Below are 14,347 nucleotides of genomic sequence, written 5' to 3' on the forward strand. Positions count from 1 at the left end.
CAACTCAACCACTGAAAAACCGTTATAATATTTCAAGCTCCCAGGTTATTCCAATGGACTTTTGTTTAAAAGAGCCCTCCTCACTGCCCTCACCCCTTTTCCTCTGTGAGTGTTCTTAGTTCTGTTGACTTGCCTATGGTTTAGCTGTAGCTTGCTTGTTCCAAATTGGAATTCCCTGCTCTTTCCAAGGAAACCCATTTTTTTACCATTTTTCCTGGTAAAATAACTGGCAGTTTTTATTTTTAAGGTTAACGGCCACTTTATGAGCTTACCCTGAGTCTTCTTTTCTCAATACACTATTCAGAGCAATGTTACTAATATGTGTGTCATTTCAAGGAGCTGGATCCCATTTTCATGGATTCTATGTTAGCCACATACCTCAAGAAAGATATGGCAAGAGTTTCATCAATCAATTTAAAAATTTCCGAATATTCTGAGGAAATCCTTGCATGTTCTCAGTGCACTCTGACCCGCAACTTCTGGAATTGTCACTTCAAGATACATCCTTAGCCTCCTGAGTCTTTCTGAGGAGCCTGTCCCTTTCTATTAACTGTGACACTTGGCTAAGCAAAATACTTCTCAAATCTCTTTTCTAAGAAAATCTTATTGGGCTAACACAGAATCGCAACAACTGTTGGGGAAAAAGAAATCAAGATATCTTTCCTAAAGTAATTCAGTTTTCTTGGCCTTCCTATTAATCTCCTTTATTCCTAAGTATGTTTAATTTGTAATAAGGAAACAGTGATTTTTGTTGTGCCTGTATTGACCAGTCACTGTGCTCAAGGACACAAAGATGAAGAAGATGAGAATTCCTGCTCTCAAGGAATTCATTGTCAAGTGGGAGGAATAGACTAATATGTCAGAAACTGCTGTGAGCTATTAACTCCTGACTTCTTTCATTTGCTCCCTCATCCTCCAACTCCTTTCAAGCAGCAGGTCAGACTAGGTAAATCTCTGCCCCCAGAAGTTCAGTAGTCAGGAGGAAGATTGGAGTTCCCCAAGAATCTAGCCTTTATTTATGTGGTTAGTCTAAATACTTCCTATTCATTTTTAATCATTCATTTATTCATTCTTAACTTTTTAAATAGGCTATAAAAATTCAGGGATTCAAAACAATCAAAAAGACATTCTTACCATCATCTTCCATTCTCTCCATCCCTACCTCTGTCTTGCCATTGGCAACCATTAAAAAGCTTTTAACTAATTTCATGTCTGCTCAGAATAGGCAAATTCACAGAAATAGAAAATAGGTTAGAGGTTACCAGGAGTTTGGGGGAAGGGAGGAAGAGGGAGACACTATTTTACCCTGTGAAATTGAATAAAGGAAACTTCATTTGAAATGGAGCTAGGAGGCCAGAAGGGGAAGCTCTCATATCCTACCCCTTGTCCATTGTAGGCTCTGGCAGAAAGAAAGGTAGGTTGAATTACCAGCAGGAAGAAGCCTACTTTACTACTTCAGAAGGAAGAAGGGAGAATTTTTTCTGACCCAGCGACAAGCTCAGCCAATAAGAAAATACCACAACTCAGCCAATGAGAAATCTTCACTACCCTGAACTCTCACTCTCCTCAAATGGATTTCGTTTAAAGCAGCCCCTCCCAACTTCCTCTTTTTCTCTATAAAGTAACCTTCCTCTCCTCTGATTTCTCAATGTGCTTATGGTTTGCTATAGCTTGCTTGTATGTCCTGAATTGCAATTTCTTTGCTATTCCTGAATAAACCCATTTTGCCAGTAAAATAAATGGCTATTTTACTTTTAAGGTCAACAATGGGTAGAGAGTTTTTATTTGCAGTGATAAAAAAAAAAAGCTCTAGAAATGCATAATGGTGATGGTTGTACAACAATGCAAAGATACTTAACGCCACTGAAATATACATATAAAAATCGCTAATGTGGTAAATTCTATGTTATGCATATTTTATTACAAAACACATATGGACAGGGTTAAGAATGATTATAAAAATCAGCATTCATGCAATCATCATTAAAAGGTCCACAAGAAATAGTGAAAGAGATCCTAAGGGAAAGAGGGAAACTGAGTGGGGAAAAATTAGAGAAGACACACCATGAGAGACTCCTAACTCTGGGAAACAAAGGGTTGCAGAAGGAGAGGTGGGTGAGGGGATGGAGTAACTGCATGATGGGCACTAAGGAGGGCGCATGATGGGATGAGCACTGGGCGTTATACTATATGTTGGCAAATTGAATTTAAATAAAATAAAAATGTTTTTAAAAGGTCCATAAAAGAACACTGCCAGCTGTCTGGAAGCCCCTCCTGCACTGAGCCTCTGCCATTTTTTCCTTACTTTTTTGTAATCTTTTCCAGGCTTTTATTAAAACAAGTATATATATTAATGAATTAAACATTACATTTGAAATATTTGCTGGTTTTTGAAATTTATATAAATAGAATTACTGTTATATATTTGTTGTTTCTTTTGCTCATTGTGTTTATGAAATTCATCCGTGTTATTGATGTATCTGTAGTTCATTCAGTTTTACTGTTGTTTTATGGCCCCACACATGCTCAGAATTTATGATCTATGTATATATAAAGAGATTGTGCATTGGTATTTGTTCGGTGCAGTGTTTTGCATTTGTTTATTAGGTCTTTTGCTAATCATGTCACTTAAATGCTTTGTATCTTTTTTCCCCCACTTATTCTCTCAATTAACAAGAGAGGTATGTGCTAAAATCTCCCAATGCCATTATATATATATATTTTTTCTTATGCTTATGTTTAGTTTTGTTTCATATAATTTGAGTGTATATTATTAGGGACATACTAATTTAATATTATAATATCTTCCTGGTGTATTAAAACATTTTTAATCTCACATATACTTGTTTGGAAGTTTTATCCGTTTTTTTTCTTTCAGTGGTTACTCAAGAAGTTCAAACACACATATTTAATCTAATATCTCCTCTGGATAATACAAGGGCTTTAGAATACAGTGCTTCACTTCTCCCTCCCCACATATAGACTTACATATTACATACATATTGTCTCCAATTTAAATTCTACCTCCTTTTATTTTGAACTCAATATCATTACATGCATGCAGACAATGTTATTTTAGATTTGCTTACACGTTGGCCACTTCCTATGACCGTCATTCTTCGTAACATGTCAGTCATTCCATGTAGGGTCATGTTTTTTCTGCCTCAAGTACCTGCTTCAGAAGTCCTTTAGTGAGAGACTAGTGGCCAAGTCTTAGAATTTTTGTGTGTGTTTTGTGTTTGAAATATCTTCACTTTAGTATCATTCAGGAAATATATTTTTGAAGAATTCTGAAGAATTCTAGATTGCCATTATCATTTTTCATAATTCTGAAGATATCCCTCCATTCTCTGCTTTGCTTTGTTGCTCTTAAGACATCATCTGTAAGTTTACCTTCTATTTCCTTGAAGTTAAGCTTTTCTCTCAGGCTGCTCGTTGAATGTTCCAAAGTTTTTGGTTGTAGGAAGTTTTTACTGTTTTTCTTAGGTGTGTATTTCTTTTAATGTATTCTGTTTAAGATTTATTGGTCTTCTGGAAAGTGAGGTATCTATGAAATGGTATCTTTCAACTTTTCTGGAAACTGCTCAACCATTCTCTCTCCAAGTATTGCCTCCACCACATTCTTTGTGCTCTCTTTAGAAATTTGATAAGACATATTAGAATTTATTTTATTCTCAAAGTCTGCTAACCTCTCATTCATATATATTATCTCTTTGTTCTTCTCTGCTACATTCCAGAAAATTCCTTCTGGCCTATACTCCAGTTAACAAATTTTCTTTTCACCTTGAGCATACTTTGCTGTTAAACCCGGATACTGAGATTTAAATTTTAGGCGCTCTATTTTTTAATTACTACAAGTTTTATTTGGTTGGTTTTCTTCAATGTTAGGTTAATTTTATATTTTCCATTTAGGCAGATATTTTCAAGCCTGTTGCTTACTTTTAAATATAGTACTATAGATGTTTTTATAATCTACTTCAACAATTCCAGTGTCTGAAGGCCTTGTAGCTCTATGTCTGCCATCTGTTATTACTCCTCAGGGCTTCTTTATTTTTATTTAAGGCTTAGCTTTGATTTTACAGAGCACCATCCATTTTCTTTGGCAAATTATTTGTGGAGATGTTTTGAAGCTAGTGGATGTGACATTCCCTATACAGCCTCTGCTTGATCTCAGCCCTCCTCTTTATCTGCCAGCCTTCATATATGTGCCTGTTCCAGCAGTTATAAATTTAAAAATATAGCTTTTTTACTTCCTAGGAGGGTGTGCAATGTTAGTGGATTTTTGTTGGCACTTCCTAAAATTTGCCATTGCTTGGCCCTTTAATTTCCTATTTTATCTGCTTTGGGCAGATTTTCACTCTCGTGCTTTCACTGAAATTGGAGATTGTATGTTTCATTCTCTTTGTTAATTTGAGTAAGAACAGTCGGGAAAGCTGCTTTTCTCTGCTATCACCATGTTCATATTGGTAACAAAGTCCTGTCTTCTATAAAAGCCAAAATGTGTAAATGAGCTTACACTGGTTGTGCTACAGAAGGAGAAAGGGAAAGAGTTTTTGAGAAGTGACACAGTAAAGAGAAGAGATTTTCCTTTACCAGAAAGAAAGATTTGTGGTCCCTGAGTCATGGGATCCCTGTAGGATTTGTCATCATGGGATAAGGAGAGACCCTGAGAGGGTCTTCCCAAGAGAGAGCCACACAGAAGCCTAGGAAGGTGGGACCTGAAGCACTCAGGTCTCCAACCTTGCCACAAACTCCAGCACTTCATAAGTATACCAGAAACAGAGAGAGAACATTCCTCAGCAGGGAGAATGTTAGACTGGTGGGAGAAGCATTTTTTTTTTCTTTTTCCAAACACAGCATTAGCCTGTAGGATTCTGTTGCCCCTTGGGAAGGAGAACACACCACAGTTATGTTTAAGAAAGGATTTTCTACCAGGCTGTGTGATGGAGACTTGGAGTCAGACATTAAGTTGATTTATAGAAAATAAGAAGTATCACCATTTGTCACACTTCTGAGTTTGTAAACTAGGACATATGCCCACTATAGAAATGGTAATTACAATTAGAGAGGAAGGACAAAGTAATATGGACACAGAAGATGGGATGCCTTAACGTTGGCTGATGATGAGAACTTCAAGTGTGGTCTTAGAAGTTGGGTAGGAGTTTTCCAGACAAGGTGGGAAGTACCTTTCAAGCAAAATAAATGACATGGGTTAAGGTCCAGAGAATGGTGTATTTGCAAGGTTTCAATCCACTGATAAGGCTGAGCTGCTACATATTAATGTTTACTTTATATAATCATTTTTTGCATATTTATAAACTTAGTAATCAGTTTAATTGGTACCCTACAGTCTCTGTCACAGAGGCACAGAAAGAGCCCAGGAAAGCTGATTTATAGTCCTAGAACTTCAGACTCATTGTGGTAGAGAACCAAGATTAATTTCTGAACTTAAGGGCCTTTGCTTAGTATACTTTATTCCACTGCCTTGAGGGAATTAAAATGAATCTTTTAAAAACATCAGCATGAAGGAGGACCTACTTTGCTGTGTTTCTCTGCTTCTAAAAGTAATTTAAAATGTAACTATTCAAAAGTGTTATCAGTCCTGATAACTGTAGGATAAACCTAACTCTGGTAGGCTTTCTGAAAAGCCTCTCTCCCTATTAAAGAACAATTAACTTAGCTCTCCAAGATACTATATTACCTAAAGTCACAAAGAAGTTGCATTATCTTTTGGTATAACAAATGCATCACTTAAATATTCACCTGAGTCTGCTTGACAAGTTTATATGAAAACACATTAGAACCTGAGGACCAGCCACATTATCATAGAACCATTACTATAATTTTCTGGTTAAAATATAAGATTTATCCCATCAGGTAAAAGTGCTCTTCACTTCTTGACTTTGCCCAAGAAACAGGAAAACATGAAAAAGTGCCATGGTTGTGCTAGACAATCATGGTACCCCATAAAATGAGCCACATTCTGGCTTTGGCCTTTGTGTTTGCACTTGTTTTCCATTCTTCAACATTTCCAATGGATACACATGGCAGGTTTCTGGATTAGGAGTTTACATCATTCTCTCCACAGGAAAAACCTTCTTTCTACTATGTACTCTGTTAATTTTTGTCTTTTCAGCAAACTCAGAAATAAACACAGATTCTCTCTCCTTCTTCCAGTTTTCAGGGTTTATTCATTATATAAAGGGGTTGCACTAAGGTAGTCCCAGAATCTGGACCATGTTCAAGAAGACAAGGGCTATGATAATGAAGTAAACAAGAACCAACACAAAATGGATCAAATTTGTATTTACACCACTTCTCTTCTCAGGAGAAAGATTGTAAATATGCACCTGGATATAATTGGGACACATCCAACTCTAATGTGTATGGTGGGGGGAGAGGGGTAGGATTATGTTCAGTATTGAAACATGTTGTTGTAGAAAAGTTTGTAAAAATAGAGGAATAGAGTGCAATTATTTGTGAGTACATATTCCATACAACTATGAGCTGAATCAGGTATAATTTAATATTCTAATCACTTAAAAGGTGTATTGTAATTTAAGGCAGGGGTGATTCATGCATTTAATAGACCCAGAGCACTTACTATGAGTCAGGCAGCATGCCAAAAATTAAATATACAAAGGAGCACAAAATGATCTCTACCTCCAATGAGCTTGCAATTTAGCAGTGAGCGATAGTGATCTATGTTTAATTATGCATTATTCACTCAGTTCCCTACTCTGACAGAAGCCCCTCTGAGGGCAGGGAAAATAACTGAGCTGTTTGCCAGTTTATCCCCAATACCTGACTCTGCATCTGGCACACAAGAGATGCTTAACAACTCTGCTTAATAAATGACTGTTTATTCACTATCTTCTTTGTACAGGCACCATGCAATAAGCATTATCAAGCGCTAAATGTAGTTCATCACACTTTCCCAAAGCCTGCTGAAATGTTATCAACTATCTCACCCCTAAGGTGGTCTGTTGACCACTTTAGGGGAAAAAAAATTACTTTTAACTTCAAATCACTAAAGCTATATTCTTGATGTGTTTTCAAACTTAGATGTAAAATGTACAGGATTTAATTAGATTAAGATGTAAGGACTGGATTAGTTTTTAGTCATGGATTGGTAAAAGGTAAACCATGACAATGATGGCTTTTATTTATTGAAACATTATTTACTGATCACTATATGCCAGGACCACTGGGCATTTAAAAGATAATTTCAGGGAACATATAGAATAATCTAAAATTTTTGTTAGATACAAATTCATTTTAATGTGTTTTACGGAAAAATATGACAACATCAATGATTTCATGGATGTTATTAACATAGTTTAGAATGAGGCTAAGTTCCCTTTAGCCCCAAATGACCTGATTTAAAGAGAGTTTAAAGGAAAAAAAATGCTAAGAATATACTGGTGCAGGTGGTACCTACATATGACAATAACATGAAGGTGGTGTGCAAGATTTGACTATGTGGGACCATCTGTGTGATCTCATGGGATACCTGAAACCAGGTGGAGGAAGGCAGTAGGTATAGGGTCACTGTGTGTATGCATAGGGGCTGTGGAACTAGACCACTGGGTTCAAATTCTGGTCTCCTATTTATTTAATTTTCTGAGCTTAGGCAAACCCTTCCAAGTCTCAGCTCTTCATCTGCAAAATGTGATGATACTATCCATTTCACAGTGGGAGAACTGATTCAAACACAGATCTTAAAAACAAAAAACAAAAAAACACAGATCTCTTTGATATCAAAGCCAGGCCGTGGCCTCGTCTAGGCTGGCAGATGGGTTTTACCTCAATGTGCCAATTTGAAGGTTTAGAAGAAGCTGCTTGTGGCACTGAGTGGAAAGTATTTGAGGCTAATTTAAGGAAACGACAAATGGACAGATGTCTGCCTCCATATGTGTCCCCTCCACAGTGCTCGGTGGCTGTCCACCACAGCCCCAGTGACCAAGGTGACAAGAATTGGCGTGAAATGCAGTAAGAATGTGATTTAACCCAATCTGGTTTTTTCTTTTTTACATTTTATTCTTTATTTTTATTTTTTTTATTTATTTTTTATTGGTGTTCAATTTACTAACATACAGAATAACCCCCAGTGCCCGTCACCCATTCACTCCCACCCCCCGCCCTCCTCCCCTTCCAACACCCCTAGTTCGTTTCCCAGATTACCACCAATACTAAGAGAGATATACCATTATCTAAGAATAAGACTTCTACTTTAAAACTAACATATGTTGTCTAACAGTGTTTTACAGTAATCAAATGTTATGTACCTCTTCAGTTACCTTCTACTAAAGCCACCTAAACATTTCAGTAAACAGTAGGTGTCAGATTTGCTAAAAAGTAATGAGAAGTAGAAACAATATTTATTTTTTTTTAATTCCAGTGTAGTTAACATACAGTGCTATATTAGTTTCAGGTTGTACAACATAGTGATTCAACAGTTCTATACATTTTTCAATGCTCATCATAAGTGTACTCTTAATCCCCTTCACCTATTTCACCCATATGAAGAAAAAAGGTATGTACCTATCCCAGCCATCATAGACTAATCTCTGTCAGTTGTTGACTGATTCTTCTCCCAACTTTTGAAGTTGTCAAAAGCAATGGATGAGTCCAGTAGATGTGACCCTTCCCAGGTGTTTGCTTCAGTATGAGGGAAGGACAAACACACTATCTCCATCAGATCAATAGCCTTCCGAAAGCACAAGGAAAGACAGACCCATGTGGGCCCCATCAGGAGGCCACTGATTCAGTCTCTCCTGCATGGTAGCTACTTTCCGCAAACAATTTTCGTTCAGTCCTGCCATCATTTTGGTACTCATCTAGCCATCTGCCATGGGAAGAGGGAAAATAATTAATATGAGAGAGAATTTAAAGAAGGCATGTTACTTAAAACTGAAAATAAAATACAGAAAGGAATTAAAGAGGCCTTCAGGGAGAAGCACAGAGATTTTTAACAGCATTTAAGATGTCATGCTACACCAAATGATCTTTACAAGTGCGACTTTGGCAAACCTTTGTCCTTCTATACTTTAGCTGCAAGGTTACGTTGATTCATCCTAAAATGCTGGATTTTAGGAATTCCTTTGGTAACATGGCAAATATTCTAATATATCATAAAGTCAGTAAAAATTTCTCATTTGGGGTTTTCTTAGTGGAAGCCTTTATTTCTCTCCTTCTGTGTGACTGGTAGATGTATACAGTGCCCCACACCTGAGATTCTAGAATGCCATCCTTCAAGAGAAATATAACATCAGCCATGCATATAAAGACAGTAAAAAATAAAAAGGTGAAATTAATTTTAATATTTTTCAACTTAATAAATTTATAAAAGATGTGAATGTTTGTTTCCTCCGCCCCTGGCTCAAATTCATATGTCAAAATTTTCTGGGAGGTGTTTCACATCATGAGGTCCCTCCTGAATGAGATTAATGCTTTTATAAAAGAGGCTCCAGAGAGATCCTTTGCTTCTTCCACCACATGAGAACACAGCAAGTTTGTAGAGTGCCTTTGTCAGGACCCAACCCTGCTGGCACCCTGATCTTGGGCTTCCAGCCTCTAGAACTGTAAGAAAGAAATCTCTGTTGTTTATAAGCCACCTAGCCTATGGCATTTTGCTATCGCAGCCTGAACAGACTAAGACAATTACATTCATATTCATTCCACATCTTTGATATCTGCTATGTAGCTTATACCTACACCACATCTCAGATGGGACTAGGTGCAGTCCAGGAGTTCAGTAGACATGTGGCTGGTGGCTCCCACATGACACAGTGCAATTCTAGAGTTACACTCATCTCCATCTGAATGCTGATTCCACTGATCACAGTTAGGTAAGAAACTTCATCTCTGTGTTCCCCATCTTCCTCATCTGTAAACCACAAGTATCACAGAGCCTCCTGGAGGTCACCTGTGAGGATCACATGAGCTACATGTGAAACTCTGGCTCCTATCATCCCATGATAGCAGTACACTACATGCTAGTGATGGGCACTCCTTGATTTTCTCCCAGCCAAGCAGAAGATGCTTTGTTTGCTTTTTTATTCCACAATAAAGTAAGCAATTTCCTCTCCAGAGACCTTTTCTTTTCTCATAAGTAGAAGGGGACTTGAGTCTAAATGGCTAAGTTAAGCTGTGAAAATTTAGCAAAACCTGTGTCTTCTAAACACTTCAAATCTCAGTAGAATTTCCAACAAATCAGTTTTATAGTGAACTCAGTAATTTGCACAGGGACTTTCTCCTTAGCGGATAATGCATAAAATCCCGGTGATAAAATGGGAACAGTAGATTGATAGATAGGAAATTAAAATTCCCAAAAGTGTCCAAGGGATCAAGAGACCTGACTAATTCATCTATAACTTATGCATATCATTTAATCTCTTTAGGTGATATTTTTCTGATTTGTCAGTGAGGTGCGAGATTAAATGTTGTTATGGTTTCTTCACCTTTAAGGGAATGTTAGCAACAAGATGTCCCTCTTTTCTTAATCATGTAACCCAAGGCCGTAAGAGAGAATAAACAAGGGAAAGTCTGTTAATACTCTTATGGTTCAGTTGATGATAACAGTGCAGTGGTATCTCTGTCTGCAGTATTTAATATGATGCTTCATGCAGTAAAATGTTTAACACTTTTCATTTGTATCATTTTGTTCCTTACAAATCCAATTCCCAAAGATTGTAATTATTCTAAAATGTTGGCAAGCCCTAAACAAAGAAGGCACCTCTATCTTAACATCTTCTACTCCTTTGCATTGCCAATAACATTAATTTCAGCTCTTAAGAGAATATGACTATTATCACCTGTTCAGGATGATTCTTCATTTTTAAAATGTGACACATTTATAATTTTTAAAATGTGACACATTCATAAAAATAAAAATATTTTATTTGTTCCTTATGTTATTCTATAGGATCACAGTATACTGAGAAATAAAACTATGTTGTATAATATTAAATGTAACTTCATATGATATAAAATATCTAGATGTGATATACAACCAAATGTTGTATATATGCTGGCCAATAGAATAGCCACTAACCATCTGTGGTTATTGAATGCTTGAAATATGGCTAGCGGGATCCCTGGGTGGCGCAGCAGTTTGGCGCCTGCCTTTGGCCCAGGGCGCGATCCTGGAGACCCGGGATCGAATCCCATGTCGGGCTCCCGGTGCATGGAGCCTGCTTCTCCCTCTGCCTGTGTCTCTGCCTCTCTCTTTCTCTCTGTGTGTGACTATCATAAATAATAAAAAATAATAATAGACATGTGGCTAGTATGAGCCAGGAACTGATTTTTTAATTTAATTTAATTTAAATTAATTTACATGTATTATCTCTATGTAGCTAGTGGCTCCCATATTGGGCTGCGTATAACTACATGTTTTTTTTTCTTTTAATGTTGGCCTTTTTTTATTTAAGATTTTATTTATTTATTCATGAGAGACACAGAGAGAGAGAGAGGCAAAGGCACGGGCAGAGGGAGAAACAGGTTCCCTGTGAGGAGCCTGTTGCAGGACTCCATCCCGGACACGGGATCATGCCCTGAGCCAAAGGCAGACGCTCAACCACTAAGCCACCCAGGCCTCCCATAACTAGATGCTTAAAAATAAAAGTTAGTGGGATGCTTGGGTGGTGCAATCGGTTAAGCGTCCAAGTCTTGGTTTTGGCTCAGGTTGTGATCCCAGGGTCCTGAAATTGAGCTTTGTGTCGGGGCTCTGCACTCAGCATAAAAGTCTGCTAAAGTTTCTCTCTCCCTCTCTCTCTACTCCCTCCCCGCCCTGCTCTCTCTCTCCCTGTCTCTATTTCTCTCTCTCTCAAATAAGCAACTAAATCTCTAAAAAATAAAGTTAGTAAATTATTTGGAGACTTCTAATTATTCAACATGTGATCTAGAAATAAAAGTAAGCTTTTCTGCTTCATTTGCATGTATAGCATTGTATCTAAAAAATTCTTTAATTCAAAATTGCTTCTATGACAATAATGTTTATCTTCAGGGAGCTTCCAATAATTGTGAAACACTTTTGCAGTTACTTTGTGTATACTGTGTGCAGTTTTCAAAAAACCCTGCCAAATAGGTGTTATTATTGCTATTTTACATAAGAATAAACTGAGACTCATAGTGCTAGTCAGTAAAGGAACTGGAATTCAAACCCAGTTCTGAAGAACTTCAATCATTGCCCTTTTCATTCTCCATTAATAAAAATAAAAAAAAAATTCTTGCAAAAATAAAAATATAGAGTCTCTCTCCAGAGCTTGAATGTTACACAATGGAAACAAATACTATGATGCATGTGCATTTTAAATGGACGTTTATTAAGAAAACAAACAGAATATCAGAGAAGTGTTGAACATTTTGTTCATACAGAATGCAACTCCTTATTAAGTTTCAAAAGAATCGATATTTCCTAGAATCCACTATTGTAAGGTAAAATCCACTCAGTCAGCCGACATGTTTCTCTATGTGTCTGAAAGAGTATACAACACTTTAGGAGACAGTGATGCCAAAACATCTGCTAAACTCAGAGCACACCCAGCTTTCTGGCTTCATTTAGTACCACATCTCTCTTGCCTTGTTCTAGCATTAAGTGGGAGCTCCTTCAAGACAAGGGTGCTTCATTTTTTATCTCTATATGTCCACAATTTGGCATAGGGCCCAACACCTGGGAGGCATGCAATGCTTTTGCATGCATAAATAAATGAACAAATGAATAAACACAATGCATGAGTTCTTTAGGTTTAAGGAATGTGCAATCACATACACATCCACCTTGGCACCTGGGCTCTTACATAGGTAAGACATGGCTCCAAGAACATTAATGTTCATTCTCACATGGGTACCCACTGATTTCTTTCAGGCCAGGACCATATCACTGGATCTCTTTATCTACTCCATTTCTTTTTTTTTTTTTTTTAAAGATTTTGTTTATTTATTCATGAGAGACACAGAGAGAGAGAGAGAGAGAGAGAGAGGCAGAGACAGGCAGAGGGAGAAGCAGGCTCCATGCAGGGAGCCCCATGTGGGACTCAATCCCGGGTCTCCAGGATCAGGCCCTGGGCTGAAGGCGGCGCTAAACCGCTGAGCTACCTGGGCTGCCCTCTACTCCATTTCTTGAAAAGACAGGTGGTCAGTTACTATTTATACAATGACCAAATGAATGAATTAGTATATTCTATTGACCAACTAATAACAGAGGGAAATCAGTTTGTAATTTCTATCCATAATGTACTTTGTTTTAGGATGTATTGGATATTCTGTTCATAAGAACCTTTAAAAAAAGTAAGTAGATGTGATTTAAACATCTGAAAACTGTGATTTAAATTCTGAAAACTGAGGATCAGAAAATGTAAGTGATACACCTATAAATGGCCCAGGAGTTACAGAGCTGCCTTTGCAATTTGATTCTCCTAATTTATATTCTACCTACACCACATTAGAATAATGCTTTCGAGTTCACAGCTCACATACATAACTTCATTTAATTTTAAATGAGTCTGATGAGCTAGGAGGAACAGGTATTATTCCCATTTTACATACAAGGGAATTGAATGTCTGGGAAGTTGACAGTAGCACCCATGTTTGCAGAACTAGCAGGAGCACGCAAGTATTTGAGAAACACGTTGAGAACCAGTTTTCTAAATCCTTATCCAGATTTCTTCCCATTTCGGCATGGTTATTCCAGAAGAGAAAAATATTAAATAGTACAAATAAAAAGAGAATTGCTAGTGCTATAAGGAACAGCTTGCTGAGGCCTTCAGCTTTGGTATTAAATAAAGGGGTGATGTGAATAGACAGATGGGTGGCATTGGGGGTGGGACTGGCTGATGATGTGGCTGAAATGAACTGGACAGAGGGGAGCATAATTCTGCATATGAGGAATTAAGTAACAGCATACCGGTTGCATGGAAACAGCACCTCTTGATTGCCATCTTCCTCTTCAGACTTAACAACAATACTCTCAAGAAACCACCCATTACCTGTTTAAATGTACAAAGGAGATCACTTTGATTCTTTAGCATAAAACATGCTACTATTGTGATTTTATTCATAGACTCTCCAAATGTTCAAAATTTGGGGAAAAAAACATGCACTTTCAAAATATACCAGGAAAGAAATGAAAGTGTGAGTGAGCAACCCAATTATTCAGAGTAGCAGAAGCAGAGGAAAAGAAGATTCCTCTCAGGATTACACACTCTCTAAATTATTTTCTAAGTATTTAAGGGCCAAGAACAAAAAGAAATAAATTCAGATAAATGCATCTCAGAGCATTATTTATAGAAGGTCGATATATTTACACCATGATGTACAATCACAATAATTATCACTCTTAATGGTG

At 37.2% G+C, this 14,347-nt stretch overlaps 1 protein-coding gene across 1 annotated transcript in view; it reads right to left on the reverse strand.

Moving 5' to 3' along the window:
• Nucleotides 1-8,167: 8,167 nt before the first annotated feature.
• The window catches only part of LOC140619897 (lipoxygenase homology domain-containing protein 1-like), a 33,900-nt gene continuing 27,720 nt past the window's right edge, over nt 8,168-14,347 (reverse strand). The window contains exons 4-5 of the mRNA XM_072803776.1: nt 13,907-13,988; nt 8,168-8,848 (exon numbers count right to left, since the gene is read on the reverse strand). Of these exons, the coding sequence (XP_072659877.1) occupies nt 8,752-8,848; nt 13,907-13,988 (179 nt within the window). The 3' untranslated portion in view covers nt 8,168-8,751. The remainder of the gene's footprint in view (nt 8,849-13,906; nt 13,989-14,347) is intronic.

The sequence above is a fragment of the Canis lupus genome, chromosome 28, assembly GCF_048164855.1.
Source record: "Canis lupus baileyi chromosome 28, mCanLup2.hap1, whole genome shotgun sequence".
Lineage (NCBI taxonomy): Eukaryota > Metazoa > Chordata > Mammalia > Carnivora > Canidae > Canis > Canis lupus.